The sequence below is a fragment of the Oryx dammah genome, unplaced genomic scaffold, assembly GCF_014754425.2.
Source record: "Oryx dammah isolate SB20612 unplaced genomic scaffold, SCBI_Odam_1.1 HiC_scaffold_18, whole genome shotgun sequence".
Taxonomy (NCBI): Eukaryota; Metazoa; Chordata; class Mammalia; order Artiodactyla; family Bovidae; genus Oryx; species Oryx dammah.
The window spans coordinates 67,248,706-67,276,455 of NW_024070202.1; the positions used below are offsets into that span (position 1 = coordinate 67,248,706).

The 27,750-nt window shown below is 42.6% G+C and overlaps 1 protein-coding gene across 1 annotated transcript in view; it reads right to left on the bottom strand.

Annotated features, from left to right (window-relative positions):
- CHN2 (chimerin 2) overlaps positions 1-18,199 on the bottom strand; it is a 341,136-nt gene extending 322,937 nt beyond the window's left edge. Inside the window, exon 1 of the mRNA XM_040259709.1 lies at positions 17,675-18,199. Coding sequence (XP_040115643.1) covers positions 17,675-17,723 — 49 coding nt within the window. The 5' untranslated portion in view covers positions 17,724-18,199. The remainder of the gene's footprint in view (positions 1-17,674) is intronic.
- Between the last annotated feature and the right edge of the window lie 9,551 nt (positions 18,200-27,750).

Here is a 27,750-nt window from a genome sequence, read left to right on the forward strand (position 1 = left end):
CAGAGATGATCTGGTCTGACCTCATAATTCAACAGATGAGCATCAAAAAGTTACAAAATGATAATGTAATTGTCCCCAGGCCATACACAAAGTAAAAGCAAGACAGAACAAGCATAGATGGGAGTCACATGACTCCTTGTCCAATAATTTTTGCATACTCGGGCCTGACATAAAAATGAAATACAAGAATCTGCTCTCCAAAAGCCCCTGCCCGTTTTCATTTCTTTGGAAATAACCTGAGATTCTTTCTCCAATTAGGCGCCAGTCATTTATTCCACTCAAGCCTTTACCATTTGCAGGGCTCTCTGTTTTAAAAACAAAGAGCTACTAATGATCACTATTTCTCACAAATCAAAGCTTTAAAAATTCCTCACCATAGCAACCAGGAGTGGTTGAATCATCTGCTATTATTCCCTGAATTTCCAATATAACAATTCCAACTTACACCAGACTCAGAGGTGTTAAAGTTGGTCGAGATTCAAAACCTTCCACCCTCACTGTCTGACTTTTCATTAGAGCTGAAGAATCTATACATTTTTTGAATGAATGGCTCAGAACCATAAAATAAGATGTTTCAAATCAGAAAACACTAACAAGTGAGACAATGCATCAGTACAAGCTGTCAGCCACCTTAACTTGGAAGGGAAGCAGATATATATTTTTTCAGGGGAGAAATATTCTTACAGAATGGGTAGATTCACTAACTGGGTTCACAACTAGACTATAATTAAGTCCTTCGCCTGGGAAAGGCCAGGTTTCTTAGGACTCTCAGTATTTCTGGATGGCTTTAGAGATTTCAAGGGCTGAGGACATTCATGACATACCTATGGCAGACACCCTGGGTTCCTCCAGCCTCCTTCACAAAAACCTGTTCCATCCAGCTGTCCTCACTTTTCCAGGAGAGGCTGTTCCAGGAAGTGGGGGTCATGACTGGACTGAGTGCACCATGAAATCCTATTCTTGCAAGTGATTGGCTCATATGAGAACATGTGACACAACTGTGACCAATGAGACAGGGAAAGTCTGCTGTTGGGAGGGATGCTTCTGAGACAGGTGTTTTCACTTTCCATCAAACCAGTAGGAAGATGTTACTCTTTTTCTCTTTCTAAATGTGATGCCAGGGACTGCTGCTGTCATCCTGATACCGAAAGGAGAGTGAGGCTGAGGACAAAGCCCATCCACCAAGAGGGAGAGCCCACAGAAATGCAGAGAAGCAGACTCGGTCAGATGTCACAGTGTATACCATGCCTACCTCCCACTTCTTTGGGGGTTTTCTGCAGAAGCATCCTAGTCCATGCAACACTCGTACCCTGGAATGGTCTAGTCAGGAAGTGAGGAGGTGTGAATGCATTAGGCATGTTGGTGTCAGCATGAGAAAAGTCACGTGCATGGCATGTCCCAGGGACAGTGTGTCTTTTGTTAGAGAAAGCTTGGCCGGTGATATTAGCAAGCTGGAGGACCAAGGTATAAATGCACAGCTGGGGTGAGACATGAGGGCAGCTGCAGAGGCCAGCACAAGGCACAGACGTTGCCTACATTGTTGCAGGGTACCCAGGGCAGCCAAATTTCCCTGAGGGGAGGACACAGAATAACAAATCCACTATAGCCCACACTCACTTCCTCCTCTGGGTTCCAAGAAAATACTGCAAATCAGACCTTAAAAGAAAGAACTAGGGAAGACTTAGTTTTGGGATTTGCTTTGCCTCTGTACTCTCATGAATGGCTATTTATTTGAATTTTGTGTGGGGACCCACCTGAGCTGTCCCATGGGGAGAAGAAAGAGGACAGGCCACAAAGGAGAACCAGTTGTCCTATACACACATACATGCCTTTGGAGAGTGAAGCCTGCCCATGAAAGTGGCAACCCAGGGACTCCGCTCCCCAAAGACACCAGTCTCCATCCCCACAAGCTCCCCACCAGATCTTCCTCTAACCGACGTGAAGTCTTTCTTGCTCTAGGAGTCTCTAAACTTGGGTGAAAAGGAGGATTTCTACAACAACCTGGCACTTAAACCCAGCAGGACTTTTTAAAATGCTCACTGATTGGATTCGCTGTATTGAACTATATGTGGTTCTAGAAAATTTCATATTTGCAATACTCATATTTTAGAGTGAATTGGATCAAACGCATTTTGTTCTTTACTTGTTCAGTGTGAAAGTAAGCACTATGAGATGATCTGAGACAGCTGTACCTGTGTAATATTTTAGTCTTCCTAACAGTATTTACAGTACAATACTGTGATCTGACATGATCAAAGGGTGTCAGCTCTTTGATTAGAAACAACAAAGGAGCCAACAGACGATACCCTTGGAAACACTGGCACAGGCAGCCATCTAATGGGGCATGGAAGAGAGGAACAGCAGCGTCACTGCGCTGGTAACACTCAGCAGCACCACGTATACAGAGGGAATGTGGGAAACTTGGTTCCCCGATGACCTGTGTTTCAGTTGGAGGGCATAAGAGTTGTGCCCTGGGCTTGAAAAGCTGCATAAAAATCCAATTAACTAGTCATGAGAAATGCATTAATTGCTTTGTCCAGCATCAGCAGAGACCTGCTGCTGTTCCTCATTTTTCAGCCAGAGGAGAAAGGACACCATGGTCTCAAGGGGGCACAGAGGAAGAAGGCGTCTGCTGCAGCAGGCAGAGCTGACCCTGTGAACCAGCCACAGAGAACACAATTCTATGGAACTTTTTCAGATCAAAGACTGGCAGCATAAAAAGATGAGTGTGCAAATGAAAACAGCAATAGGAGGGCTATCTCCGTATGTTGTTGAAGATATCAGTAAATAGGGAGTGAACATTTCCTATCCGATTACAAGCATCCTATCTGGGAAAGACTCGATATTTAAGTTTTTTATGGTCTTTTCTACTTGCCTTGCCTACTCTTATTCATTTTCTGGCCTTTTCAAAATGATGAGTTTATTGAGATATAATTCATTTACCCTACAATCCACCTCTTTAAAAGTGTACAATTTAGTGACTTTTCGTGTAATCACACACAGGTGCAACCATTATCACAATCAATTTTAGAACAACTTCATTACCCCGCAAAGAAACACATACCCATTAGCAGTTGCTCTGGTTCTCCTCCAATCCCCACACCCAGCCAAAGGAAATAACGAATCGACTTTCTGCCTATGATTTGCCTATTCTAGTGATTTCATATAAGTGGAATCATACAATACAGATGATTAAAACAAGTTTTTTATTTATTTAATTTTGGCTGTGCTGGGTCTTCGTCGCTGGTGCAGGCTTTTCTCTAGTTTGTGGCGAGCGGGGGCTACACTCTAGGTGCAGTGTGCTGGCTTCTCATTGTGTGTTGGCTTCCCTTGTTATGGAGCACAGACTCTAGGGTGCAGGCTTCAGTAGTTACAGCACGTGGGCTCAGTAATTTGCAGCTCCCGGGCTCTGGAGCCCAGGCTCAATAGCTGTGGTGCAGGGGCTTAGCTTAGCTGCTCCTCAGCATGTGGGATCTTCCCAGATCAGGATCTAACCTATGTCTCCTATATTGGCAATGCAGGCAGATTCTTTACTGCTGAGCTGCCAGGCAAGCCCAATATGTGGTCTTTTGTAGCTCGATTCTTTCACTTAGTATAATATTATCAAGGTTCATTTTTGTTGTAGCATGTATATTTTATTCTTTAAAAAAATTTCTTTGTATCTCTCCCTGCTGAACTCAAGCTTCACTACTTATGTTCCTTGAGTATTCACTATTCAGTCCTGAAAAGTGCTTGTGAAAATACAAATCAAGTTTAAAAAGAAGTCCTGGTTCAGAAAAGTTCATGTAATTTTGCTGGGCATCTCCTACTGCAACTAAATGCAAATAATCTATATTAACACTTAAAAAATACTAATTTTCTAAAAATCATTAAAGGCATGCAGCTAATATGAAACTATGATGAAATTTACATCATTTACAGAGCTGATTTACATACAAGAGATAAAGGAGGGACTATAGCAGCATCCCTGTGATAGACTTGGGACACTGACATATTCATTTACTCAATAACTACTTATGGAGTGCCTAAATGTGTGTGTGTGTGTGTACTCAGTCGCTCAGCCTGCTGCATGCCAGACACTGTTCTAGACACTGGGGACAGATTGAACAGAACAGACAAAAAATATCTGCCATCATGGAGCATGTATTTTAGTGATATGGAGTAAAATAATTTAAAGGAAGAAAACCAAGGGAATAAAAAGCAGAAAATTCAAAGTAGTGGTTACTTTGGAGGGAGGGAATGAAAGAAGACAGAGGAGAGAAGGGAGAAGAGCACCAGGAGGATGCAAGGGAATAAAATGTTCCTAAAAGCTCAACATTCAGAAAACGAAGATCATGGCATCCGATCCCATCACTTCATGGGAAATAGATGGGGAAACAGTGGAAACAGTGTCAGACTTTACTTTTTGGGGCTCCAAAATCACTGCAGATGGTGACTGCAGCCACGAAATTAAAAGACGCTTACTCCTTGGAAGAAAAGTTATAACCAACCTAGATAGCATATTCAAAAGCAGAGACATTACTTTGCTGACTAAGGTCTGTCTAGTCAAGGCTATGGTTTTTCCTGTGGTCACGTATGGATGTGAGAGTTGGACTGTGAAGAAGGCTGAGGGCCGAAGAATTGATGCTTTTGAACTGTGGTGTTGGAGAAGACTCTTGAGAGTCCCGTGGACTGCAAGGAGATCCAATCAGTCCATTCTGAAGGAGATCAGCCCTGGGATTTCTTTGGAAGGAATGATGCTAAAGCTGAAAAGCTCCAGTACTTTGGCCACCTCATGTGAAGAGTTGACTCATTGGAAAAGACTCTGATGCTGGGAGGGATTGGGGGCAGGAGGAGAAGGGGACGACCGAGGATGAGATGGCTGGATGGCATCACGGACTCGATGGACATGAGTCTGAGTGAACTTCAGGAGCTGGTGATGGACAGGGAGGCCTGGCGTGCTGCGATTCATGGGGTCGCAAAGAGTCGGACATGACTGAGCGACTGAACTGAACTGAACTGAAAGTTGAGTGATAGTTTTTTTTTGTTTGTTTTAATGAGAGTTACGGTTGTTGTGCTTTGTAACTTGCATGTCTGTTACAGATATTCATTTGCACATACTGATTACTACATCAAATTTGATCTGAGCCACTCCTCTAGACTGGAAAGTATAAACAGTGGCATGCCTTTGGATAAGAGATTTGTCCGGGCTAATTTACAATGTCTATAGGAATATGGGATGCACAGTGGAGTCTGACGCTGAGTGGAGAAATTCTAAACTTGTGGGATTACGCTGCAAGGTTTTGAAAGGTTTTTGAAGAGAGTAAGATAATATATTTAGAAGAGATTTTTCCAGGTATATTAGATGATCGTGAATTCTGGGTGATCACTTAGCACACAGGAAAGCAATCTATTAGAATGGGAACTTCAAGAAACTAGATGTTTTGTTCACAAATTTTTAAATTTCAAGTTTCTTTCACAGGCATGTTCCCATTTGATTCTACAGCAAGTATTATTAGCCCATTTTATGGATGAGGAAATGGAAATTCAAGTTAGCACGGCCAGTGGTGCTAGTGTTTGGGCTGAATCTTCAACTTCACAGCATGTGATACAAGACACAGAACCCTTGAAGTTCAGGATTTACATGAACCCACATTTATTTACAAAGTCAAGAATAAGCATTAGAAATAAGTCTCAGAGAGTTACATTTAAAGCAATGAAAAGAAATACAAGTCCACTCTGGGAACAGAAAATGGATGGAACTCATTACTATAAGAAGAGGCACAAGCTAAAACTACATATGCTCTCAGGAACATGTTTACATGAATTCCTAAATGACAGATTTACACTCAGCTATTTGTGAAAAATAAGATATCTGCAGGGCATTTCTTCCCTGAAAGACTGCTGTGCATTTTTACAAAATACCCCTTACTGTTATTCCTGGAGTTAGAATATAGAAACAAATAAGTACTATGGCAATTATCATGTTATGACAAATTACATTGTCTAGTTCTAAATCATGTCTTCCGCTCATAATTCCCAAGGATTTGTTGTGGTTATGCTCCTAATCTGAATCTGATATTATTTCAAAAGAGTTGACAAAGCCCCTGTCAAATGCTTTTCCCCCCCAAAGAAGAACTCACACTTGATCTTTTTTTTTTTAAAAAAAAAGCATGTGGGTTAGTTTGCTTAAAACAAACATAGGGCTCTCGCATGGACAAAGTTCAACCCTCAGGCATATGAACATCACATGTAAACAAAACCCTCTGTGCCCAGGTCACTGACAGTACCTTCAACCCCAGATATTGATCATGAGGGAGATAACCAGAGGACACTTGGCTTGAATTAACCAGGCCCCCAACCAGAACCTTACGAGCTCACAGAACTTTCTGAAGGAGTCATCACAAGGTTCTCCTTGCATCAGAAAGTCAGCAAAAGAGTATTATTTACCCAATAAACATGCTTTTACGATCTCACTGACTGCAGCGACAAACACTGTAAAACAAAATGGCTCATTTTTCTGTAATAAAATGAATTTGAATGAACAACTTAAATCAATATTAGGCAGCCAAATTATGTGTATTAGTATTTGCACATCATTAGCCAAATCCCAAGTGAATTGTTTCATTACTAAAGGTAATGCTAGGTTTGACTTTTCATTTCCATGGATATTAACTTATATATTTGGTTGAAAATAACTTTTGTTTGAAACCCAATCTACTTCTGCTTTCTGTATAGACACACACACACACACACAGACATACATCATTATGTACATGTGTGTATATATACACACATGCATACTCATGACAAGAAGCTTCAGGTCAAGACAAAATGTGTTCCTTGTTCTCTCAGTTTCTCTTTTCAATTTCACAGCTTTATCACACTGATGGCTTTGGAATGAGGGGTATACATAAAACTCACAAATAAATATGTAAAGTCTAGAATCATAGTGAAGCAAAAACCAAAAATAAAAAATAAAGCACAAAACCTATATAAACAAGAAGTGGATGAAAATCTCAACCTGTCCCTCTCAATAGCATTTCATTTCAAAATCACTGTACGGACCCAGAAAAATTAAGGACACCTTGCAATGTCTGAGACTAAACCAAAATAGGGTGTTGAGAATCAGGGTTGAACTGGACGTCAGGGGAGACAGGGTATGTTTCTGGCCTGGAAAGTGGATAGGATGGCAACTGTGAGAGCCTCTGATCAGTCAATCAGCAGGTTTTGTATCGTAGATTCTGTGATAAAGGCTGAAGCTGTCCAGACCGGTACTGTCTGGTTCAAATATAATATTAGCCACATATGTAGTTTTAAATATCCTGGGAGCTACATTAAACATTTTCAATAAACAGGTATAATTAATTTTTTTAATAAGTTTTCTTTAACCTAATATCCAAAAATGTTATCATGTCAACATATAATCAATATAACAAAGTTATTCATAAGACATCTTACCTTCTCTTTGTTTTGTAAACTGTTCAATTGTGATGTGTATTTCACTTTGCAGAGCATCTCAGACTAGCCAAATTTCAAGGGCTAAATAGCCCAGGTGGCTGCCATATTGGATCCTACCAGTCTAGGTGGAGAATCAGTCCCTTAGAGGTAGCGTTGCAGCCCTCACCCTCTAGTAGATGCCTCAGATTTACCCTCAAAACCATGCTCCCTGCTTCCTGCTTACCTGCTGTCCCCTAATTGATCTCACTCGGGTTTATTCTTCAGAAGCAAAATTATTTAAGAAAAAGCACTTTATATCGTTAGAGTGGCATTATGTGAAATAACTAGAAAGAGCTAGGTTTCCTTTTCTTGAAGAAGACAGTGCACAGCCAGGACTGAGGGTACAGAAGGCAGTGATGGGACATGATGAAGTCTAGGTACTGGGTTTCTGATGAGAAAAGAACTACATAAAGTTATTACCCAAGTGATTCTGTGATTCATATCACCCAAAATTTGTGATCTGAGTTATGTCAATAAAGAATAAGCCATGCATGTCACCTGCCTCTGGCTAGTACGGTTTCTGAATCTAGTAGCCGAATCTCAATATCCACCTCTTTCTTGACAGTAGTTTGACATTTTAAAGATAACCCTCCACTTTTCCATTTTTTGGTTGAACTTGAAGATGGTAACAGAAGTTCAAGAAGGGGGCAGTTTCCTTTCCGTAGGAGCTGTCATGTTCCTGCACCTTATTTGCATACATTTCCTCCCAGTTAGAATAAATTCCAAAAGCTAACTTTATCTTCTAAAAATCAGTGTGTTTTCTTTGCCCTGTATGGGCCTTTTGCAGAAGCAAAACACTTCTAGGCAAATGGTTTATTGTGGGTCAGGGTGGTAGAAAATCTCCTTTAAATAGCATATCTTAAATATGCCACTTAGCAACCTCAGTCCACACATTCACAGTTTTCCTATTTTCTTTATGATTTGGGGGAAGAAACACAATTATAAGATCCAAACTTCTTCTGGATAAAGGCATTTTTTTCCTCTTTGAGGATGAAATTACAACTCACTGTGGGTTTATTTCAAAAAGGAGTAGAGTTCCCATTAAGGAAATGACAGACCATTTTTTAAAAAAGCTTAAATCAAACTTCAGGACTAGTAAGGTTTACAAACATTTTAATTACTTTCCCCAACATCATATTCCATCTGTCGTTCCACAGCTTGCCTCAAAGTTATGAAAAAATTACTTAAAAAAAACAATTTGCAAAATTAGTAAAATACAACCAAAGCAGCATAAGAAGCAAACACAAGAAAGGAAGAACATTTAATCAAATTTTCTATCCCTAGCTAACTAATTTTACATTAGTAAGGTCCCTGTCTTAGAACTACTGACACCGCTGCCCAACAGAATCTTCTATATAACCGTGAAAATGTTCCATTTCTGCACGGTCTAATGTGGTAACCACTAGCCATGTGTACTACTGAGCACTTGAAATGTCCCTAGGACAACTGCGGAACTGAATTTTAAAAAAAATTTAAACAGCTATATGTGGTTAGTGGTTACCATATTGGACAGCATAACTATACATAGTTAAAGCAGACATCAGACCACTTAAGTCTCTGCCTCTATGGACACAACAGCCTTGAGTTCTTAGGCCCATTTAAAATACAAAGCACTTGATGATTTCCTTTTTGAAAAAAATAATTACATAGAATGGCCTTACAAAGTCAGAAAAAAAATGTCTGTGAGAAATTCTGTAAGGATGATACTACTCTTTAGGACGAGCCAGTAAGAAGGATGGAGGATCAATGTTCTGAAAATATGGGTCCATACTCTACCACCAACTATGGGTTCAGCTCTACCACCAACTAGCCGAGTGGCACTGGGCAGGCAGTTCCTGGAGCTACTTAGATCCTGATTCTTCCTTATACAAATGCCAGAATCTTCTAAACAACCAATGTCTGCCTTTGGTCCAAACCTACAATAAAATGTTAAGTCAATCCAGTTCAGGGGGTAGGAAAAAAAAAAAATTCTCAGGCAGAAGTTGTATGTGGTCTATCTGAACACCTTCTATAATTTCAGCTCCTTTATATATTCACTTAAGATATAAACTAAGGGATAGACATTCTGCTGCCTGACGGTTCAGAATCCGGGAGCTTCATGAATTGATAAGGGGACTTATATCCTCACACAAAAACAATGCTTCTGTAATGCCAGTGAAGAAAACCAACTGAATGCTGAGTAGCACTTTTCCTTTATTTGCACCCTTTTTTTTTTTTGCATTGAGAAAATTTTCAAACCTCTAGAAAAGTTGCAAAAATAGTACAATGAACACCTAATATACCCTTCACCTTGCAAGACTATTCTCAAGCACAGATACAAGCCGTTTCCTAGGTGTTCACTCTACAGAGTACTGACTTGGTAACATCTCCCAGTTCATATTACTCGTGAGAATGAGCTTTGGTCAAACTGAGGTGACGGTCTGGATAACTACTGGGGGGCAACAAAATAAAGCATAAGAATATAACTGTATTTGCTCTGTCAACCATGACATTAAACTCTAATGTCAGCAACTTTTGTGAACAGAGACAGAAACAAACCAGTTCCTCATGTTTCAAAAGGGAAGCACACACTCTTTAAAATGAGCAAGACTTTGCTTCAATCCTATTACCTCAAATCTAAGCCCTATGCCCTCGCTGAACCTATTTCTCTGTTTACAAAATGGGATATAACGTCTACCTCAGAGAAATATGTGAGATAATGTACACAGAACGACACATAGCAGCCACCTGGTCATGTCAGTTGCTTTTACAGTTTACTAAGTGTTTTCCCAAACAATCTCAGCAAAGACAGCCCTGTGGGATAAATTCGTCAGGTATCTCTATTTCTGATTTATAGCCAAGAGAACTGGGGCTCAGAGATGTTAAGGGAAGGAGAGAGGAAAGAGAGATACTTGGCCTCTAATAAGCAGGCGTGCTGACCAGGTCTGCGGAGAGGATGCTCTCTCACCTCTGGGGATGCTCACCTCAACTCCAGGCAACAGGCTGTCACAACTGCAGTTTGCAGCAAGACATATAAGGCTCGGAGGAGCTAACTTCACCAAAGGCCACATAGCTAGCTGGTTGGTTTGGTTAAATATCTGGTCAAAGGGCCGATGTAAAGGCTTTAGGAGCTTTGTAAAGGGTTCAAGGGCCTTGATTAATGTTTTAAGAGTCCTGGTAAAGGGCTTAACAGTTCTGACAGGATTTAAGACCCTTGGTTAAGAGGGTAGGTGCCCCAGCTAAAGGCTTAAATGTCCAGAATCTTCTGATTCCACATTTAGGGCTCTTCCTACAACATCTAATGTAGGCATATTTCAGAAGGTGGGATCTCTCTCCAGCTCAAGGGAGCAGATTGTTTCTCCAGACCTAGCAGTTCTGCCAGGCCAGTGGCATCCAGCCTCTTTCCTCAGCAAAGCATTCTCCTCCACAGGCCACCAGGGCAAGGGATGATTGGTGGCCTGCACAGTATGTGAGTAATACATATCTCAATTCCAGGAATATAACAATGTCCCCTCTGATCTGTGGTGATGATGACATTTTAAACAAGGTTAGTAATTGAACACCTTTCTAGAGAATGTCTGTTGGAACTCAGACATTGGGTGATTGAAGATAACACTCTAAACTGCTAAGGTGATTCTGTGAATGGGCTGAAGCTGGGTGACATGGGTGACTGTTGAAGCAAGGCCATGCTGTCATAAGGCCACACTGTAAAGACTATATATGAAGACCAGTCCCCACAAAGGTGTTCAACTTCTAGTAACTGAAGGAAGAGGCAGGTTATTTGCACAATCTTCTGGTGAATAGCTCTTCCCTGGTACACACATTCCATTTTCAGACTCAGACCCCAAGTGGCCTGGCAGAGCAGATTGTGTGTGGGTCCAACACATTTCTACCTGGGTTTCCTCTAACTATGGAGACTTTAAACAAACCTCTGCTTTTGTTAGTAACTTTGAGACACATGAGGGGTGAGCTCTGTCACAGCCCTGAAGCTGCACCACAGATGGACATGTCCATCTTGACCCTGTGACCAGAATCCATGTGATCCAGAAACAGCACAGCAGCTCCTTTCCCCACTGAGCCAGTGGAAAGAGAAGCAGCAAGTTGCCCGGAGGATTCGGGAACCATTAACAGGAAAGTAGACCAAAGGCAGGGTTTCTGAAACATCTCTAAATAGCAATCTGACCAACATAAAAACAGATGAGAAAAGAAAAAGGGAGAAAGAACAAAGAAGAGAGGAAAAGAGGGAAGGAGCCATTCATTTTGAAAATTCAATGACATATTTTAGGAGCCATGAAATGTGAACACATTCATAAAAGATAAATCATGGATAAGTGACAGCTGCGTGCCATTAATCTTAGGTCTATCATTAGGTTCCTTTTGCCTTCTCTGTATCTAACTATCTTGGCAGGAATCTTGATCTTCTGGCCCAAAACCTTTCCCCAAACCATACCAAGATGACACTGCTCAGGTTTTCCAATCCCAAAGTCCGGTTATCTTCACCACTGTGTGAAAACAGGCACCCTGCAGGGCAGCAGACGGCCTTCAGCAGGACAGACATTGGCCAAGCCCCAGGTGGCAGCACAGAGGACACTGTCCAGTGAAACCCTGCATAGACTGGCCTGGAAAATACCGGGGGTTTGCATCCCCCCAAAGCTGACCCCCAAAGAGAAGGTCATTCAGAACTCTTCAAGGGATTAGTGGGAACAGGGGAGGCATCTGGCATTTTAGCAAAAGTACACAGATCAGTGGGCCCTTGTCAAACACTGCAAAAAAGCTGTTATGCCTAGGAAGAGCCGCCTTTCCTCTCAGATTCTATATCACTGGTTCATCTCAGGTTGAACTTCCCTGGTTGCTCAGATGGTAAAGTGTCTGCCTACAATGCGGGAGACCCAGGTTCGATCCTTGGGTTGGGAAGATCCTCTGGGGAAGGAAATGGCAACCCACTTCAGTACTCTTGCCTGGAAAATCCCATGGACAGAGAAGTGTGGTAGGCTACAGTTCATGGTGTCGCAAAGAGTCGGACACGGCTGAGCGACTTCACTTTCACTTTCATCTCAGGTACCACAAAGGACAGTGAGAATCTAGTAAGTTAAGATGAGGTGTGGAAAGGTCACCAGAAAAACAGCAAAAAAACAATAGCTTTCATCAGTAAATGATTTCTCTCAGGGGATTCATTCTCAGCTTTGCAAATTTGCAATGTTTTTGAAATTGCAATTTTTTTGTGCACGACGATTTAAAATAAAAGTGACCAAATCCTCCTGCCATTCTAGGTAATTGAGATTAAATTACCAGCAATTAACACTAAAACAAAGGTAAAGATATTTGGCTTACACATAATTGAATATTTCTTTAGTTTAAAGGTATAGAAGACTTCTTAATGTGAATTTCTCTGTTTCAACAAAGATATCCTGTTTTGCAGTATTAGATCCATGGAGTTTCTAATTACACCTATATAAGTCTTGGCAGCATGATTACAGTTCAGTTTTGCCTTTTGAATCTAGGAATGTGAAAGATTTGTATATGCCACTGGTTGTGAGTCATCAGTAACAAGTAATGAAAATTCCTATTTATCATTTCTAGGATCAACACCAGTTTGACAGCAGAAAATGGCATTATTTCCTTGGCCCGAATTACTGTTGTAAAGAATCTGGAAAAATAAATCCCTCAGTCCATTCAGGAATGTTCTTTTCCCAATTAAAGTTTCAAAGACCGCATATAACACTGAGTTTTACTTTTTTTCTATTAATATTTGCATTTTAATTTCAAAAGTCCCTGTCAATTTCATTTCTATAATCCAGTCCATTTATTTTCTCAAAATCTTAACTTCTTATCCCAAGAATCCTTTTAATATTTAATTTTTTACCTTGTTCAGTTACTGAAAAACATCTCAAAGTTTCTTTATCTATTACTTTACTTGAGTTGATTTTTCTTCTTTTTTAAAATTTATTTATTTTTTAGTTAAAGGATAATTACTTTATAGAATTTTGTTGGTTTCTTCCAAACATCAACATGAATCAGCCATAGGTATACATACAGGGTCTCTGTAACAACCTAGAGGGGTGGGGTGGGGTGGGGATGCAGATGAGAGGGAGGTTCAAGAGGGAGGGGACATATGTATACCTATGGTTGGTTTTTTTTTTTCTTTCGTCTGTGAAATTATCCATTTGGTGATCACATAAGTAATACGCAAAAAGTTCTTATTTCAATTATAAAAGCAAATCTGACTCAAGATCATTAAGAAAAGTATTTTGCAAATCAACAATTGTTTATTTCAGAATATAATCAAGCACCACAGGCTAGATTAAAAGTTTAAGAAAAGGGATTCCGCTCCCCACCCCCCCATTTAAAATAATAAAGATAATCAAACCTTCCTGCCAAAGTAGGTGATTGTGAAATTTAATTACCAGCAGTTATCATTAAAACAAAGGCAAAGCAATTTCTTTTATACACAATTGAATATTCCAGAAGCAAATTTCTAAATAGTTCTCGGAAAATGTATTTAAAAATTAATTTTAACTTGATTATTTCATCTGTTGTGTCCCAGCTGGTAATATAGAATAAATGAGATGCTTAGGCGATGTGGTCCACCAATAGCAAGTAAGAACACATTTACAGGAAAATCAGATAACGTGAAGCTTAATACTGAGTAAACTGTTAGATTTTTACTCTTCACACAAATCCATCCAAACATAAACCTCCCACAGCTATTCCTCTAAGAGAAGTTTACCCACGGTATTCTATTCGAGTTCACCTCTCCATATGCTGGAGACTGCAGAATCCACTGTTACCTTCTTAGTGCTCAATTGCTCAAATATATCCTGAGGTGTGGAGAGTTGTACCATCAAACCCACTGCTACCTGAACAGAAAAAAATCCTCTCGCAGCAGCAGCCTTGAGTGATCTGGCAGCTCCATGATTGAGGCTGTTGATGGGCCTATAATCATAACTGTCCAGAGAAGAGGAACCACCAAAAAAACAGATGAATAGCCCTAAGAAGTTGAAAATTAGGCTATGAACTTCCCTATCTCCAGGCCTTTGCCTAAGATCATCCCTCTCCCTAAAATGCCTTTCCTGCACACTGTTTTCTGAAAACATCCCACTCATCCTTCAAGGTCCAAGTCATAAGTCACCCCTACTGATCCCTCACAACTGAGGTCATCTGTCTCCTCCCTGTACTCTCCTCCCCATAACTCATTTTCTCAAAATAGAGTATAGATTGTTGTTTGTCCATCTCTGCTGCTGGATGGGGAGGGAAAGGGTCTTGATTCATCTTTCTATTCCAAACACTTGGGGATTATGCCTGAAGCCTAAAGAAACTTAATAAATGCTTGTTTAATGGAGCTCAAACCTCAAGACCAAATCTAACATGCAATGCAAGAGGCAGATTTGATATGTGTTGGACTTACTTCTGTACCTACAGTCTGAGCCAGTGAACGCATTTAATTTTTTCCTTCCTCCAAGGAACAAACTTTATTCACACTGAGCATTCATTAAGTGCCACACCCTATGCTAAACGCTCTATACACATTACCTCATTTCATCGCCATGACATTCTTATGAAATAGTTCCTATTATTAGCATTAGATGAGGAAACTGAGGCTTGGAGAAGTTAAATAACACACCCCAACTTATCCACTGGTGGAGCCAAACTCAAGAACAATATCACAAAGCTTCAAAGCAAGAGGGGTATGTGCCTTAGTCACTTAGCAGGGTCCAAATCTTTGAGACTCCATGCACCATAGTCTGCCTGGCTCCTCTGTCCATGGAATTCTCCAGGCAAGAATACTGGAGTGGGTTTCCATTTCCTTCTCCAGGGGATCTTCTTGACGAAGGACTGAACCTGGGTCTCCTCCGTGGCAGGCAGATTCTCTACCATCTGAGCCACCAGGGAAGCTCTAAAGAATCCTTAAATTATTTTCAACACTTAAACCTCCTTGAAGCTGAGGCTGAGGCTAACCTGAGGTCTGGCACATAGTAGGTCCACCTACTATAGAAAAAACAGTGATTAATAGACTGATGAAGTGCCCTCTATTCTCAGACTCTGACCTTTGCCTGAGAACCCAGCTGCCATCACAAACAAGCTCTATTCTTTCCTGCCCAACACTTCTCACAGGTGTGAATTGCTTGTGTTTTCTGAATTATTCATGATCCACATGATGGTAAGTGTGCTTAAAAAGAGAATTCTGGTTCTCATATTTTTCAAGACACAGTACCTGATTAATTGGTGAATTAGCCAATATAAGTTCATGGGCTAGATTGATTCATGTTAAACAACATATCCCCGCCCACTTTTTGAATCTCAGCTTTCCTGTTATCTCTCAGTTTTCATTAGGATTTAAAACAGTGGTAACTAAAGCAAAAAATATAATAGAACCTTCACACGCATCTCTATCCTATCTACAAAGCAGTTAACGTCATTTAAAGCTTATACTGTGCTGCTTCAAACCCATGTATTCTTCCTAAGGCTGAGTTAGGTTTTTCAATAAGGCTCCTTAAGCTTAAGGAGATATTTCATCAAGATCTGAAAATTCAGATGCCACAGCACCTGTAATTCATACACCAGTAAATCATATGATAAAACTGCCTTATTGTCCTTTCTCTTGTCTTCTTTCCCTTCATTACCACTCTCCCACCAGTTCATCTTGTGGGTCATTTTCAAAGAGGGGTAACCATATGTTAACCATAAGCCAACATCACTGTATTTTAAATTCAATGTTAGTCAACCAAAATGAATTGAAAAGCAGCATCAGTGGTTTGAGGGTACTAAAAATAAGCTGTAGCATTTGCTGAGTTCTCAGAAAATTAAAACCACAGGCAGTCGGTCAACTTGTTGCTGCTCTTAATAAGATATGACTGTTCTGCCCCATTGGCTGCTACTACCAGAAACTTCGACTACCTTGTACACGTAACAACACTGCGCTTTTCATCAGTTGATAATGATCAAAAAAGAAAGTGCTATTTCACTGGAACTAAAACCTGCCAAAAAAGATAATAGATGACTTTCAAGTAATCACCTTGTTCCATGTCACAACTGCACCTTAGTCAAATCACCTTGCATTCATGATTTAATTAGTCACACATCTAGAGATAGGGTTCCTTAATGCCTGGCTTGCTGTCCAATGCCTCCAATAGAACGTTTCTTTCTCTGAGTTTAATTTTTGGAGTAATAATTTAAAGCGGACACACAATAGAAATTAATACAATATTGATATATTGAGTATTTCCATTAGGACTTCAAGACCTTCTTGACCCTTGAATACTGTAAACTACAGTAAATGTCTTGTCAGCTATCCCTTTAGGGTTTGTCATTAAAGTTTTCAATGACCAGAGCGGTAGAAGCATTCTACCTAATGCATCATCCTGATTAGAAACCTGTCATACTCAGAATCCAGAGGGTCTGCTGCTATTGATTCCTACTCCTTCAGATTCATTAGCGATTTCTTCTCTTAAATTAGACCCGCTGATCAACCATAGAAAAGCTGAAAGAAGCCTTTCCTTTGCTCAGCCACACTTGAAAGAAAAAAAAAATGTATGCCAGGAAAGTAAAATTACCAAATGTATTCTAAGAGGCCACAGAGGAAAATCACACACACACATACACACGCACACTTGAAACTGGGCAAGTGGTCAGAGGCTGGGCTTGACCGCCGGTCTCTAACTTCAATCAGAACCAGAATGACAGAATCCCTGTATTATCCCTATCTCAAGCCCATACACCAAGCGTGCGTCTACACGGAGCTAATTTCTGAAACAAACAAAGAAAATGAAGTATGCGAAGAGCGAGGGTTTGCTCCCCCTTGCCTTGAATCTGGGCATCCAGTGGAATGGGCACCGCACAGGCAGAGGGTCGGGGCGCCCAGCGGCACCCTCACCTTCCCCGACCCGCCAGCCCTGGTTCAGTGGCGCTAGAAAGTGAGAGCCCGCCCTGCTCGCCTCGCTTCTTGCCTGCTGCTCCACAAATCCCCAACACCCCTACTTCTGCACACCAAGGGCGCCCCCGCTCTCCCACCTCTGCGCTGTCAGACTCCAGGCGCGAAGGTGCAGTGGGCGCCCAAGGGTGCCGGCCAGCCAAACAAGTGTCACAGCGGCCGCCTGCCCTCACTCCGGGAGAGCGGGCAGAACGGCCACAGGTAGGCTCTCTCCATCCCAGAGTGCGGGGCGCGGGCAGGGGACTAGACACCCAGCGGGGCAGCCGCTCCCGATGGGCTGAAACTCACCGGAGGACACCGAGGAGCCGGACAGGCTGGAGTTGCTTGACGCTGCCATCTCCGTGCGCTCCGCGCGACGCTTCTCGCTCAGCCCCGGAGCGGACGCCGCCGCCGCTGCCCTGGCCCGGCCGCTTGCAGCCTCCGCGGCCCCCAGCCCATGGCAAAGTCCGGGGGACGCGCAGAAAGCACCAGCCTCCGGACTCTGCCTGCACTTCCTGCTCCGCCAGATGACGCGCTGCTGCCGCCGCTATTTATTTGTGGTTTCCGTCCCTCTCGGCGCCTTCGCACGCTGTTCTCCGGGTGTCGGGGGTAGGTGGGCGCGGAGGGAGGCCGAGGGGCGGCCGGAGCGGACGAATCGTGCCTCCAGCCCAGCCCCAGCTGCGGTCCGCGCTTCCCAGAGCGCGGCTGGGACCCGGGCTCCCGGGCGGCCCACAGTCCCTCCACCAGCTCCCCGCACCCTCCCCGTGGGCTCCCTTCCTCCCCGGCGGCACTTCAAGCTGCCCGGGCAAAGGCAGCGGGAGACAGACAGACAGAGCGACCTCCCCCTTCTCCCTCCGCCCCAACTCCTCTCGCGCGCACACAAAGGAAGGAGAGGAGACGCGGGAGCTCCGGGGCTGGCTCAGCGGCTGCGAGCTTGACAGCTCCTGCGACGGGGGCTGGAGGAGGCGGCTATGGACTGCTGGGCGGGTGGAACACTGGCCCGGGGAGCCGGACCCAGAGGTGCCAGAGAGGCCGCAGGGGGCCGCGGGGCGAGCGTGGCGGCTGTGCGCAGCGCTGCTCCAAGGGTTTGAGGGCGCCCCGAGTGGGGCGTGGGGGGAAGGTGGTGGGTCGCGGCGCCCCGGCCAGACTAAGGAGCAGCGAGACAGCCCGGGTGGGATGCAGAGAATGAAGGCGGGGTCACTAAGGACACGATACTAGGCAGAAGAGGGCCTGGGATGCCAGAGAGGCTGTGGAGAGCTCCTTCCACTCCCCTCGAAATTGTCCTTTGTTGCTCTGGAGCCGAGGATCCCTGCCCTGCAAGAAGGTGCGTTTCCTAAAAGACCCTCAAAACACTCCGCAAGCCAGTCGGGCTGCACTTAAGTACCCCAGCCACCGGACTGCTCGACGGGACCACTGGGCTTTTGAGATGGGCCTTTAAAGAAATAGAGACGTTCCAGGTATGTCATCCGGCCCACACAAAGCCAGCAGTCAAACAGAAAGGTTCTCAGCCTGTGTCTTGCAAAGGATCCTCACAAAAGACCTAAGACTTGGCAGCAGGTCCAACTGTGCGCTAAGCAACTGCTTAGGTGTGTGAGAGAAAGAGGCTCCGGCACAAGGTGTGTACCTTACCCCTGTATTTAAACCTAAATTAATTTCACTGGGAGGAAATATCATGCCGATTTTTTAAAGTCTATTTCACGGTCCCAGCAGGGTAATCAGTTCTTTCATTCCTGAAGCCACAGAAAACTGTGAAATTTGAACAGAAATTGTTAGATCAAAGGAAAAAGCAAACATTAAAGGAATGAAAGTACCCTCATTATGTAGCAAAGTGGAAAGTGTTCACACTGGAGTAGTTCAGTTTTTAAAAACACTGTTAAAAGGACATAGTCAATTTAAAAATTATCAGGAGTGACACAGGAATAGCAGCCAATCCTAGGGGGTCCGCCTCAACCAAGCACCTAACACACGGTGAATAAATGTTGAATAATCACACTATGCACCCATGTAACATTTTCTAGTTGATTTAAACTATTTTTTAAAATGCCCTCCAGGATACCTTCCCAGTGTATGTTCCCAGTAGGGCTCAGTTTTTTTCTTATGGACTTCCCTCGTGGCTCAGACAGTAAAGAATCTGCCCACCATGTGGGAGACCCAGGTTCAATCCCTGGGTAGGGAAGATACCCTGGAGAAGGAAATGACAACCCACTCCAGTATTCTTGCCTGGAGAATCCCATGGACAAAGGATCCTGGTAGGTTACAGTCCATGAGGTCGCAAAGGGTCGGACACAACTGAGCAACTAACAGAATACCATCCCAGTGACATTCCCATTAAGGCAGCTTGCTGAATAGTTGACAGCTCTTGAGTACTCTGCAGTCACACAGGACTAAGTCTTCCTGACCCTCATCTATGTGGTACTTGAAACATCCCTGTCTGGTATAAGGAGACCCTAGCACCCCCTCTCCCTCCCCTCTTCCATTTTTCTTTTTTGTGTGATGCAACCTTGATGCAGTTTACTGTGGTGCCCTTCAAAGACGTATGGCCCATCAAAACCTTGACCACTCTATCAGAATGTAACTTCCAGTTATTTTTTCCAGAGTTCTTCTGATCAAAGGCATCATCTTCCTCTCTGACTAGTGATCTGTGTATCCCTCCAGATCTTTAGCTGGTGGACTGTCTAACTTGGCTATGTCACCTAAGTAGGGTTGTCTCTCTCTAGGCTTGGAAGGAGACAACACCTGGACTCAAACTCTGGTTCTGCCACTTATTAGCCATGTGACCTCAAGCGAATGACTCACATTCACTGAGCTTCAGTTTCTCTACCTGCAACCATACTCCTGATAACATGGGGTATTGTGAAGATTAAATGAGATATATAAAGCCACAGTACCTGGCCAATAGTCTGTGCTCCTTAAGTGATAGTAAATTGTTTACTTGAAAGATGGAATGTATGATTTGAACAACTCTCGCTTTCTCCGTTGCATCTGGAGATAACTGAGGGAACTAATCAGTAGTGGCTTATTCTACCAGGGGAAATGCTCATCTTTGGCCCAAGGTTTGTATCTTTCTTGTCCCACACTGAGCAACATGCAACAGGTTTCATGACTTAGAAGTCTCACAAAGGGATGCCAGATTCTATTTCTGCAGTTGGGATGATAGCATTACACTCAAAGAGCTTTACAGTCCTTAGTTGGAGAAAGTCAACCATGATTCTGTGAAGTAGGTCATTTTTCTTACTCCCAGTTGACAGGTGAAGGGAGAGCAGGACACCCGTTGTGAAGGCATCACCCCAGGGCTCCACCCTGTGCTGCACAAATGTAGTCTAAGATGGAGAAGAGCTTTGTCCACTGGATTCAGAGGTCAGACGAATACAAGACCAACATACATGCTTGCTGGGTAGAAATGGGATGACTGGGGAGACTTAGCCTGATGGTAGGAAATGGACAGAAATTCTGAAGTATATTATTTTGAAGAACAAAAGGAAAGCTCTAAATTTAGAACTAAAATCTGAAAGACGATCAATAACTTGGATTGTTAAAGTCAGAGCCAACGGAGAAAACTCGGCAGGCATGATCACTATTGTTTTTCTTGGATTCAGAGGTTAATGGCTTGCTGCTACTTGTAAAAATGTTTAATATCAATAAATTAGCAGCAGGTTGCTGAAAAAACTTGCCAACCCCCTCCTCAATAGGCCCAGGAACCTGTTTGTGAACCTTCCAAAGCATTTCTCTAAGTGAAACAATTATTCGTCTGTGTATTTTAGTCACTCACATATGGCATTATTTCTAGGTAATGCCTGTTTGCTGGTAAAGAGGGAATATTGGTGCTGCAAAGATCTTAAGTCTGTTTGACAAGCAAGAGTTTTTCAAGACATGTCTACCTTCTTCAAATTGTAAAATACATATGGGATGAAAGGAGTCTTGTCAATAATGTGGTCTATTACCATTTTGTTTTAACTTCGCTTACATGCTTAGTTTAGCATGTAAAGCCTTCCCACTTTCCCTTTCCAAACACATTTCCTGTTTTCCCCTTCACAAATGTAACCCCACCACATCACACCCTGTACCACTTGGGGCTGCCAGCACTGGCCTTTTCCCATCCCTCCCTGCTAGACGTCCTACATACCCTGAAGCTTCAAGAAGAATGTTTCTTCTTGGGGAATCGTCCCTAATTCTCATGCCAGAAACCAGCTCTCCTTCTGTTGAATTCCTATAGTCTTTTCTCTCTACCTCTCAAGTGGCAGATGCTCCGTCTTGCCTTGGTCACAATTGTGGAATATATTTGATTTCCCTACTTTATTAAAAGGCTTCCTAGGGGGTAGGTTTCTTTTCTGGCTGGCCTTTGCATTCTTTACCATGTTTGACACACAGTAGGTGTTCAGTGGATATTTGTTGAGTATGGGAGTAAACCAAGGAACAAGTGGTTCTCCTGGACGCCAATTAATTTTCACATCAGCAGCTGTGACCACTGAGTAACAAGGTGATGAGTGATGCATCTGGAGCACACACACACACACACACAATCCGGACGGACGTATAAGGACACACTTTTGCTGGGAACAAGAGAAACTAAAATGGTGAAAACGAACAAGTTTTGATGGATCAAATGTTTGCCATCCCTACCCCCATTCGCATCACAGCTGTTACAATTCGTGTAATTTATTGTTTACAGAGTAGCTCTTATGTTACTGTAATTTGTTTATTTTTGCTTTACTGTTTGTTCCTTTGAAGTTGAAAAGCAGATATGAAAACACCACAGGGTGAATGTGGCTGCCTTGGCTGGGGCTGGGCTCCCATATTTCAGGCACTCAGGGGTGTTTGTGAAGGTCATTCCTTTTCTCTGTGATAAGCCTAGAATGAAATATTCCTGACTTTCAAGATTAATCCAGTGGCCAGCATTCACTGGAGAACAGTGGAGCTATTTGTCAACTGGCTTTAAATATTTTATGGCAAATATGCTACACAGGAAATGGGTCCTTTTGCCATCAATTTCTCAACATAGAGATACTCTTTGTTGTAGTGAGAAGTATTTCCCTTTGTAGTTTAAACTGTGTTTCTAATACAAAGATGCGTAGTCCTGTTAAAGAGAAAACACTGGCTCCTCGGGGGTAATGTCAAGTGTTAACTAGTGACAGACGCTGAGAAACAGTGCATTTCCTCCAAAGAAGTGCGCCGGCAGCCTAAGGTGGGTTAACAGAGCAGCCGGCTCAGACGCCGCAGGTAGCAAGCCCAGCCTCTGAACAAAAGGAGTCCACACCTGGGGTGCAGACAAAGGAGGCCGCCTCGGCTACCCAATTCCCAGCTCACACTGCCTGCTGCGGGAGACCCCTAGTGGCCACACGCCGCAAGCACAGGTGTTCCTGAATCCTCTGAAATGCGGGGGCAAGCACAGGTAGGTGCTCCTGAACCTCCTCTGAGATGCGGAGGGATTCAGGGGCATCACTCTAAGCTTCCCTGTTGGCTGCATAATTTGGGAGTACCAAACACACTTATGACACGGCTGTCAGCTACAACCTCTTTGACTTGAGAGAGCGACAAAGGCAGGAAAAGAGAGAGGTACTGAGAGAGAAACTGAGAAATGACTTTTCTTACTATCTAAAGAAAAAAAAACTCAAGAGTTCAGAAACTCAGTGATAGAATTCCAAAATTTGTTGAATATGTTTTCCTCTGCAGATCACCTCTCTGGCTTTGTTCCCTGAAGTTTAAGATAACAAAAATCTTTTCTACCCTCAGTGTCCGAAGAGAAATCTAGTGTAAACTAAACTGGAGAGAGTTGTAAGCCTGCTCTGGGTAAACGTGTGTAGGGAGTTTGTTTTTCATGTCTTCTGGGGTAAGTTTGGCTTGATGCTCTTTTACTGTCAAAATCTGCTTTCACAAAAGCATCCTATGGATTTGTTCTCTAACTGTCCATTCATTTGTGTGTTCATTATTTTACTCAATGATGTTTACTAAGCACTCACTGTGTGTCTGGGAGTATATTAGGCCCCAGGAAGAAAGAGGAAAACTACATTCTTGCCCTGGGTTGTGCTACAGTGTGGCGCCTCCACTCCTCCATGGAACATTAACATTTTAGCTGGGGCAACGTTTTTTTGTTGTGTTTTGTTTTTAAATACTGTACTCTAAATGTTCTGTGCCCTCACCTTCCAGAAAAGTTCATTTCATTCCCTGTGGCAGCTACAGATGGAACAAATTTTTTTTTTTTAAAGGAGGGAGGGTAAGTGAGCATTGAAAGAAAGCTAATAGATACAATATCTGGCAATCTTCTGATATTAAAAAAAACATATTTAGCCTTTTGCAAATATTCCAGATTTTTTGTAAAATGAGGTATACAATGATTCTGGAAAAGTTTAATGTGTATCTGTGGAGTCAAACCAACCTGAATTTCAGTCCTAATTGGCATTTGTTAACTGTGAGACCTTCAGCAAGTTACGTCTTAGTCTCCTGATTTTTAAAAATGGGGTAAACAATTTTGTGAAGCCCAAACAAAACAACAGATATAACGCAGCATCTTCCACACAGAAGCCCAGTTAGGAGTTCTGGGTGTCTGCTCCTTAGAGCAAGATACAGTGCGCTGACACCTGTCTCTCCAGAGCAGTCTGGAAGAATGTCTGAAAGTTGTTTCCCCTCTGCCTACGTTCAGTCACCTGCGTGAGATTACAGTGAGACAGGTGAGAGAGGCCTGGGCTCTGGAGACTGATCTGGGTTCAAATCCTGGTTCTGCTGTGTCTCATGTGGTAACGCTGGACAAGGAGCTTAATTCTTCTTATTCTCATTTTTATGTAAAAGGCACTGATGTTAGTGTATGCAGCATTATTTTAGTACTCAGTAGGCAATGGCACCCCACTCCAGTACTCTTGCCTGGAAAATCCCACGGATGGAGGAGCCTGGTAGGCTGCAGTTCATGGGGTCGCTGAGGGTCGGACACGACTGAGCAACTTCACTTTCCCTTTTCACTTTCATGCATCGGGGAAGGAAATGGCAACCCACTCCAGTCTTCTTGCCTGGAGAATCCCAGGGACGGGGGAGCCTGGTGGGCTGCCATCTACAGGGTCGCACAGAGTTGGACATGACTGAAGCGACTTAGCAGTAGCAATATTAATGTCCAGCAGGGTTTTACCCATAGTCGTTTCTGGAGACAGAGTGATTTTGCTGGAAGAAGAGTGTTTCAGAATCTTCAGAGAGTGGCATGTGTAATATTAAACTGTTTACTCAAGTTTTTTTTTTTTCCCCTGTCTCTCTCTCTCTCTCTCTCACACACACACACACACACACACACACACACACACACACACACCCTACACAAGATAGCAATGCTTCACATTGAGACATTTTCCCACAGCCTCTCTGGATAAGAATCCTGGTAGAATTTGAAAGTAGGGTTCAGTGTCAGAATGTAGGCAGATTACTTAACTTTTCTAACAAAACCTGGCCCCTATAAGAAAAAGGAGAGAAAATTAACATTACTACTGCTAGTGCTGCTACTTTTATTACCACTCAGAGCATTCCCTGCCACTGGTGATGCAGAAAAATCACCTTCCACTCAATAATCCTTTACTATGTGCCAAGCCCATGCTGTACACATTGTTCTATACAACAATCCTGAAGTGAAAATCCTGAGCTCTCTTTTCCATCTGGGGAAACTGAGGCCAAAAAGCTATGTCATATCTTAATCAAGACAAACGGCGACCGTAGTAATAGGTAGTATCATCTCCTCTTTATCTCGTTAAGAAAACCTAAAGTTAGAGAGGGTACATCATTTATCATGCATATACGCATTAATTTGAACCCAGCTTTGGCTGATTCTTTTCACAATACATGAAAATTGTTTTCAAACTCGTAGTTTTTGTTTGAAGAGTCTTTCTTTTTTTTTTTTTTTCGGTAAACATTTTCCAGTTCAAGCCTTTGTGTAGGTAAGAAAGGAAGTCTTTAAAATACATTTTCTTTGCTTTACTCACTCGTGTATCCCTATTTGAACCTTGATAATCCCATTGTCCTTGCCTTTGCAAAGGCCGGGTTCTGGACAGCTCACAGGGTGACCTTGTGATCTGACTCCAAGGGCCTGGGCAGGGACAGGCATTGTGTCAGGGATATGAAAGCATTCACCCACGTGGGGGGATTTCAGGGGACTATGAGTGCTCCTGACCAGAAACTCCATCGCATCCCAGCTTTCAAATGCTGGAAGTCTCGTGATTAGAACTTTTAATAATTTTTTTTTTTCAATAAGAAAATGTTAACTCAAGTATAGTTAATCTACAATTGTGTGTTAGCTTCAGGTAAGGACTTTCACAATCTGACTTAATCAAACAGTGCTGTGAATACCTATTAAAATTCAATCACCTTTGGGGGACCTAAGACATTAAAGCAGAACCATTTTCACTTGAGTGAGCTTCCTCTACACCCCCAAGCTGATTTTAATACCCAGGGATTTTATACCAATTTTAATTGATTTTAATACCAATACATAGGATGAGGCTGTGCAACACTGAAGATGTCTACAGCTTACCTGGGAGTTTCATTAAAGTGCAGATTCAGATTCAGCAGGTATGGGGTGGACTCCGATTCTGTATGTTTGACAAGCTCGCAGGTGAGGCAGATGGTACATCAGCACACCTTGAGGAACAGGATCCTAAGGTGATGGCTTGCAACTCTAGCTGAATGTCAGAGTCACCTAGAAGGCTTTCAGAAATCCCCAACTTGCACCCCAGGACAGTCAAATCGTGAATCTCTGTGAGTGGGAACCAAACATCAGTACTCTTTTCTATAAGTCTTTAGTGATTCCAATGTACTGCTAAGCCAGTTATGGGAAAGATGAGATTTTTAGAAAAGATATCATATTGTCAAAGGAGTCAGTTGGGAGTGGCAAGGGCAAATATTGCTTTAATGATACTTTGAGGACTGTCTCTGGTCCCAAAGGAAGAAGAGAGAATCAAGTTCTTGTCAAGACCTTTTATAAGACCACGTGACCCCAGCAATTGTGGTGAAAGAAAACAGAATGTGATCAAACATTAGGATAAAATTTCCTCAATCAACATGGGGGCAGTTCTTCTTCAAATTTTAGTTCATGTTGTGATTTTTAAAACATACTTCTCAATGAATAAACATCGACAATATGCTCTTACCTTAGAGCCACTCCCACAAGGGCCACCAGCTGTCAGGGAGGCAGATGTTTGCCAGCAAATCCACTCTATCATTTCTCAATCAGAAAGAAGATTAGAGGTGGGATTTTCAGCTCAGATGGGGTTGAAGGGTGATGTTTATGCCAGAGAAATACTTCACGCCACAGCTAGAAAAATTGCTTTGGGTAAAAATATAACCCCTCAACTTCCTATGTGCTATGAATATATGAAAACAAAATCCTCCACTTGGACAGAAAGAGGTAGTATCATAGGTGAATGAACCTGACTTCCACTTATGTGGCAACAGCAGAGAGGCAGAAAGTATTTTAGCTAACTCTTATACCCAAAGAATTTATCCTTACTGAGGTACACTCCCATTTCTCAGGGTTGAAACTGAAAAGGGGACAAGGTAAACCAAAATGTTTACAACAGTTAGTTGAGGTATGATGGTTAATTTCATATATCAACTTGACTCATGCGATGCCCAGACATTTGGTCAAAAATTATTCTGGGTGTTTCTGTGAGGCTGTTTTTAGATGAAATTAACATTTAAAACAGTGGACTGAGTAAGGCAGATTGTCCTTCCTAGTGTGGATGGGCCCCATCTAATCAGTTAAAGGCCTGAAGAGAACAAAAGTTTGATTCTTCTCTAAGTAACAGAGAATTTGTCCCCAGAGCCTCAGCTCTTTCTGGGTCTTAAGCCTGACAGTCTTTGGACTAGAAATAAACCATCAGCTCTCCTGGGTCTCCAGTGTGCTCATTGAAGATCTGGAACTACCAAGCTCCATATATAAAGAAATTGGCTTGGCATAAATATATATTTATATTTACATATGAATTCAGTTTATCTGGAGAACTTTGACTAATAATCCACAAGGGCAATTTTTCCACCTTTTGTATTTCTCCAGATTTTCAAATGTTTCTATAATGAGATTGTATAATCATTGATTTTTAAATTGTGGGCTATTAAATGGACAACTGGAATGATTATAGCCTCTTACATCACAAGGGTCTATACTTCAGAGCAATGCTGCTTCTCAGACTTTAGAGTCTATGAACATTACCTGCAGAGCTGTTAAAACTGGGTCCTATCTCAGAAATTCTGATTCAGGAGGTCTGGGCAGGGAGGAGGGGCTGAGTGTCTGCATCTCTCACAAGCTCCTGGGAGATGCTATTTCATGGAGCCTGGTCTGAGTGACGAGGACTACGATCAGTGTAATAATGATTACAGCGCCTTTCTGGGAAACTGTCCTTTAATCTCCACGTCCTGTG